General features: G+C 43.0%; 1 protein-coding gene across 1 annotated transcript; it reads left to right on the top strand.

Annotated features, from left to right (window-relative positions):
* The first annotated feature begins 5,174 nt into the window (after nt 1-5,174).
* Nucleotides 5,175-6,468, top strand: LOC121801528 (protein JINGUBANG-like). Its single transcript, XM_042201037.1, has one exon. The coding sequence runs from the start codon at nt 5,205-5,207 to the stop codon at nt 6,249-6,251; it is 1,047 nt and encodes a 348-aa protein (XP_042056971.1). The 5' UTR covers nt 5,175-5,204; the 3' UTR covers nt 6,252-6,468.
* Nucleotides 6,469-6,903: the final 435 nt, after the last annotated feature.

The following is a 6,903-nucleotide window of genomic DNA, read 5'->3' on the forward strand; positions in this document are numbered from 1 at the left end:
AAGGCATTCCGGCCATTATTCCGACCATCCATTCCCGAATCCCGACTCCACTCGACGAGAGCATCACACCTATGGTTTTATTTCTACATTCTACCATGTGTATAGGCTAGGCTCTCTTTGTTGCTCCCAGTTGTAATCTAGGCTTGTGTATTTGTTTTAACACCTTGAATCGTATGTTTGATACCAACATTGTGTTTGATAATTAAAATGCTACGTTTTTGGCTAATGATGTAGTGTTGTTAAATCTTAACTATTGTCTCTTTAACATAGCTTAGGATTGATCGTTTGTTGGTATGCTATCGAATTAGAACTGTTCAGGGGATAATTTGATAGTGGATTAGGTAAGTAATTATAGTAGACAACGTTTGTTCCAGCGCATCCGCAGGAATTAAATGTCGTTGAAAGTTGGTTCATGGAACAAGTGTTCAGCTGACTGTGAACTATACGTCGTAGACATGTTCAGTGCACGCGATTAGGTTGATAATTCTAATCCCTTCATATGGTTCGTTGTAATGGTGTAAAACAATGCAAGCTTAGAAAGCAACTTGGAGTGACTTGTCTTTCTCGTGTTAAAAATCTCGTTTCAGTAGTTTAAGTTAGTTAACCATCTCAAAATCAAAATAAAATATTTTTATGCTTTGTGTAGTCTTATTAAGCGTAAGCAATCTCGCCTCCCTGTGGATCGACACTTGAAATACTACTACGATACTGTATTCTTGCAGTAGTGTAGTATTATTAGAGTTAAAATAATTAAACTTGATAATCTTTATGCTTTGATTAAGAACTCTAAACTATCACATCAGAGACCATGCAAAGACATCTTTGTACTCCTTGAGGAGCTGAATGGTCTTTTCCCGGAGTAGAGGCGTTCCTGCGAAGCCGATCTTGACCGCTCTGGATGGATCATCTTCGTATAACTGAACGGTCATTGAGTTCGGCTCTGAAGTGACTTCGGTCATCTCGCTTGCCTCTGACTCCGGTTGCTGTGATTGCTATGCTTGATGGTGCCGAACTGATTGCTCGGCACTTTTAAGCGCAATCTGCAGACATTCTTTTGCTCTCTTTTGATCACCTCGGATGACCGCTATCCCACCTTTAGTGGGGATCTTGATGGTGAGGTGATAAGTAGAGCAAACGGCCCGAACTGTGTTGAGCCAGTCTCTCCCCAGGATGATGTTGTACGGGGACCGAGCTTTCACCACAAAGAACTCGATCATCGTATTGGAGCTTGTAGGCGCTTTTCCCACCGTGATCGGAAGGCTGATAATACCTTCAGGGCGGGTGTCCTCCTGGGCGAAACTTTTCAGAGGAAGTGGAGCCGGACTGAGCCGAGCTGGATCCACTTCCATTTTATCGAAACATTCTTTAAAAAGAATGCTGACTGACGCTCCTGTATCCACAAATACTCTGTGGATCAGTTTGTTTGCCACTCCGGCTTGAATGACAATAGCGTCTTGGTGAGGAGAGATGGCTGGGACGGGATCGGCATCTGAAAATGTAATCACTTCGTCTTTCTTCAGCCTTTTATGTGTTGGCTCCTCTTGATTGGAACCTCTGCGTTCTGCTTTTAGGGACGACTTAGTCTTCCCGGCAGGGAGAGCATCAATAGTCTGGATTACTCCATCATATTGCGGCTCGGCGTCGTCTTCGGGATCCTCATGCCTTTTCGGATCCTGAGGATTGCAGTTCGCACCTTTCTGCCTTTTGTTCTTTTTCGGCTGCTTGCTTTGGTATTTTTTTAACGTTCCTGTTTTCACAAGAACATCAATACCTGCAGCCAAATTTCGGCACTCCTCGGTATCATGACCGTGGGTTTGATGGAAGGAGCAATATTGATCCTGAGGTCGCCGCGCGGCTGATTTCGTCATCCGCTTTGGTCTTTCGAACATATCGGAATGTAGTTCGAAAATTTCCGCTCTTGACTTGTTCAGCGGTACGAACTGAGCGGGCGGCTTCTCGGGATTGAGACGGGGTCCCAATCTGTCTTGCACTGGAGCCCTTTGAATTCTTTCAAATGGAGTCCAGCGAGGATGCCCCTGATCGCTATGATCGGGCTTCCTTCTGTCTCCTCGGGACGATGAGCTGTCTAACGACCGTTTGCGACGGTCTGCCTCATCGGCCCGGGAGTACTGGTCCACAATGTCCCACATTTCCTGAGCTGTCTGCGGACCGCACTCAACGAGCTTCCTGTAGAGAGCTCCGGGCAGGATTCCATTTTGGAATGCCGAGATGACAAGCAGATCGTTGAGATCGTCTACTTGCAGGCATTCCTTGTGGAATCTTGTCATAAAGTCGCTGATTCTTTCGTCGCGACCTTGACGAATGGAAAGCAGCTGAGCCGAAGTGATTCGGACTTCCGCTTTCTGAAAGAACCTCCTGTGGAAAGCATCCATTAGATCTCGGTAGGATCTAATGCTGCCTTGAGGAAGGCTGTCGAACCACCTTCTGGCGTTCCCGATGAGCAGCTCGGGGAACAGCTTGCACATGTGGACCTCGTTGAGACCCTGGTTCGCCATGTTATATTGATAGCGTCCCAAGAAATCGTGAGGATCCACGAGTCCGTCATAGGTTATCGACGGAGTTCGGTAGTTCTGCGGCAAAGGAGTTCGGGTGATATCGTCCGAGAACGGAGTCTTTAATGCTCCGTACATGGCGAACCCGACATCTCTTCGGTACGGAGGAGATGGAGTTCTCCTGTGGTTCCGGTACCGAGGAGGAACAGGAACATGTCGGGGTTGAGGATTCTTTCTCCTGGAAGACACGTCACTACTGCGGTAGTGACTTTCATGCCTAGATGAGGAGGGAGAATCCGTCGTTGTCTTCTCCGGCTGTTGGCTCTTCTGCAGGAAGGTTAAGAACTCCTCCTGCTTCTCGGCCAAGAACAGCTTGACAGCTTCATTTAAATCGGGCTGCTGGGAAGACTCGGTGCGATGACTCCTGGAGTGGCTTGTTCCTTCTTCGTGAGAACCGGAGGTAGATGTCTCCCGAGGCCGTTTTTCAGACCTGCGAGCTGGACTAGCTTCCTCACGGTTATCACGAACGGTATTATGGGTGTTATGTGATCTGGTATGCATTTTTTTGGGGTGGAAAAAGGGTCAAAAATTCGCTTTATCACAAATTTGGTTCTCTGTTTCCCACAGACGGCGCCAGTGATGAATCCGCGAAAATTTGATGTTGATGAATGCAGGAAAATACAGATCACGACACAGAGATTTACGTGGTTCGATTTACTGAAGTAAATCTACGTCCACGGGAAGAAAAGAGGGCAGAGTTGTATTGCTTGATCTGTTTTCTACAGCTTACAAATACAAACTTGCTATTTGATATTTTATCTCTAGAGAGTGAGAGAGAGAGTCCCTATCTATCTGATCTAGGTTCTATTTATACATTGAACCAAGATCGTGGCATGCAGCCATTTACTAGGTAGTGGATGTCGTGGAGATCGTGGCGATCTTGCATGGGTCCACTATCCTGCATGAGTTAATGACTGCTTGACACCACTAAATAGATCGTGGGTGTAGTGGAGGTGGAAATCCTGCATGAGTCCACTATCTCCTAGTTCGGTCGAATACTGAGACCGAACTGCTGAATTATTGCCGAGCAGCTTTTGCCGATCTGAGAGTAGAGCTTGATGCCGACCTGAGAGCAGAGTTTGATTGGTTGGCTTTTACCGAGCTGTAGGCTGGGGCCGAACTCTTTGGTTGTGCCGAACTGAACTCTTTAGTCATGCCGGACTGATACTCTTTAGTCATGCCGAACTGATACTCTTTCTTGGGCTTTAGGCTGATGGGCTTTACTGCTGTTGGGCTTGTTTAGTACGTACTCCATCAGAAAACCCTACAAATCGGGTGTAGCCAAGTAATCAAAACTATATATAGATAAAAAATTCAAAATCAGTGACAGAAGTCACCAACAAAATCCTTTAAATGACCTCATCCATCTTTGCAACGAAAACTAAAGTCAGGATATATATCTCATTTGGTCCATCTTAACAAGTGCTTCCAAATATTGTGATGCCGAATAAGAATCATTAATAGGGGACTCATATTTTACTATAAAGGAGGATTCACATTTCATTAACTTTTTCCACTCATTTTTTTTAACATTTATCGAAATTAGTCCCTAGTCAAAATAAAACTACAAATTGTAGGCGGCGAATGGGAGGGAGTCCTTCATTTAAAAAATTGAGTAAACTACAAAAATGGTTCATGGACTATGGGTTTATCTCGCTCATAATCCCTGAACTTTAAAAATATCAGCAGTAGTCCCTAGACTAAGGGTTTATTTCGAAATTGGTCCTTATGACTATTTTTTATCCGAAAATGCACTTTTGAGCATTTGGGCAATTTCGTCTTTTCACATTTTAACTGTTTCTATATGATATTATTTTAATGATGTACTAAATCTGATATTATTTTAAAATATCTTCTTCTTCCTTTTGTCATCCTTCACTTTGTTTTTTATTTCAATAGTAGATTTAATTTTATAAAATTAAATTTAAAATTTGAATTTTTAAATACCAATAAATTATTTTTAATTAAATTATTAATTTATATATTTATTATAAAAGAATTTTGTGTGAGTTGGCTGCATAGTTTTATTTCTATATATATAGCTATGAGACGAGAAAAAAATACATAAATTAATAATTTAAATTAAAATAATTTATTGATATTTAAAATCTAAAATATAAATTTAATTTTATAAAATTAAATCTAATATTGAAATTAAAAATAAAGTGAAGGATGACAAAGGGAAGAAAAAGATAATTTTGAAATAATATCAGATTTAGTACATCATTGAAATAATATCATATTGAAACAGTTAAAATGAGAAAAGAAGAAATTGCCCAAATGCTCAAAAGGGAATTTTCGGTTAAAAAATAACTAAAAGGACGAATTTTGAAATAAACCATTAGTTCAGAGACCTATTGAGGATATTTTTAAAATCCAGGGACTATGGGCGAGATAAACCCATAATCCAGGGACTATTTTTTTAGTTCACTCTAAAGAATTTAATATAATAGTACTAATAATTATAAAAGAAAGAAAGTAGGCACAAGTTTTTTCTCCATCGCAAATGATATAATACTACCACGTGTCCCTCACTACTAGCTCGATTCACCTATATATTTATGCCCACTTACCTTACCGTTACACCCTCTCATAAAATAAACAATAGTAGTACTGCTCCAACTACATGCAATGATGAATGACTTCAATTCCTCCATTTCAAACTCGGTATCATCAACTCCCAATGCCAAATGGGCCTCAATCGGGTCGATCTTCCGGGAAGAAGGCCACATTTACTCCCTCGCCGCCGCCGGAAATATGCTCTACACAGGCTCCGAGTGCAACAGCGTTAGAGTATGGAAAAACATGAAAGCTTTCTCGGGATTCAAGTCCACGAGTGGGATGGTGAAAGCCATTGTCCTCCTCAACGGAAAGATCTTCACCGGTCATCAAGATGGCAAAATCCGGGTATGGACCCTCTTCGATGATAAACCCACCCGCCTCGGCTATTTGCCCAAAACCAAGCATTTGTTGCTCAAATCTTTGAGCCCCAAAAGCTACGTTAAAGTGAAAAGGAATCGTAATGTTCCGTGGATAAAGCATTACGACGCCGTTTCATGCATGAGCGTCGATGAATATCACGGCCTACTGTACTCGGGCTCATGGGATAAAACCCTCAAGATTTGGAGAATCTCTGATTCCAAATGCCTCGAGTCCGTTGCGGCGCACGACGACGCCGTGAATTCCGTCATGGCGGCGCCGGGCGAGATGGTCTTCACGGGATCCGCTGATGGGACGCTCAAGGCGTGGCGGCGGGAGTTTGTCGGGAGGAGGACAGAGCATTTTCTGGAGGGCGTGCTGATGAATCAGGAGCACGCCGTGACGGCGGTGGCGGGAGTCGGAGGGGGAGGGGCTGTGTATGCGGGATCGTCGGATGGGCTGGTGAGATTTTGGGAGGTTGGGAAGCGGATGGTGGCGTGCGGCGGTGTTTTGAGGGGGCACAAGGTGGCGGTGCTGTGTTTGGTGGCGGTGGGGAGATTGGTGATGAGCGGATCGGCGGATAAGAGCATATGTGTGTGGCGGAGGGGCAGCGGAGGAGTGCATGAGTGTGTGGCGGTGCTGAGGGGGCATGGTGGGCCCGTGAAGTGCCTAGCGGCGGAGGAGGAGGGTCGTCGTCGGTGGATTGTATATAGTGGGAGTTTGGATAAGAGCGTTAAGGTTTGGAGGGTGTCTGAGTGAGGTATAGTTCACACTCGAGTGAAGAGTAGATGTAGGATTGTGCTTTAACTTTGTTTTAAAACTGCCAAATAAATTACTACTGTGACTTATTTGTACTTTAGCATTTTTTTTTTAAAACTTGACAAATGTTTGTTTGCCATCAAAACTCATGCTCGTCTTATGGCTTGAATTCGACATGATGACACGTTTCTGTGATTCGTATTTAATCAGAAAGAGAGAAGATTTGGAGTACATTTGAACTATAAAAGTTGATCTTGTTAATGTTAAAACGTCAAATAAAGCACAAAACCTTATTCAAAAATGGAAACGCCGGGTCACCCGGGTGACAGGCGGGAATACTTACCACTATACTACAACGACTTGATGAATTTGAATTATTTTTCCATTTATTTTAACAGAACACCAATTGTTAATGCTCATTTAACTGAATAAAATTAGATGGCACCGAGCAGCTTGGATGTTGTGGGCTTTAACTATGAAAGTGTTGCTGCTGGTTTCATATGATTAAAGTTGGAATGCCAAGTCGATGGAAGTTTCTTCAGAGAATTCATCACGTGTATTTCTGGCCAAGGCAGAATGCAAATATCCAGTGGCATTGAATTATGAGAACTATAAAAGGAATAATGGGAGAAAAGTGTTGTGGAATGCTTAA

Source organism: Salvia splendens, chromosome 1, assembly GCF_004379255.2.
Source record: "Salvia splendens isolate huo1 chromosome 1, SspV2, whole genome shotgun sequence".
Classification (NCBI taxonomy): domain Eukaryota; kingdom Viridiplantae; phylum Streptophyta; class Magnoliopsida; order Lamiales; family Lamiaceae; genus Salvia; species Salvia splendens.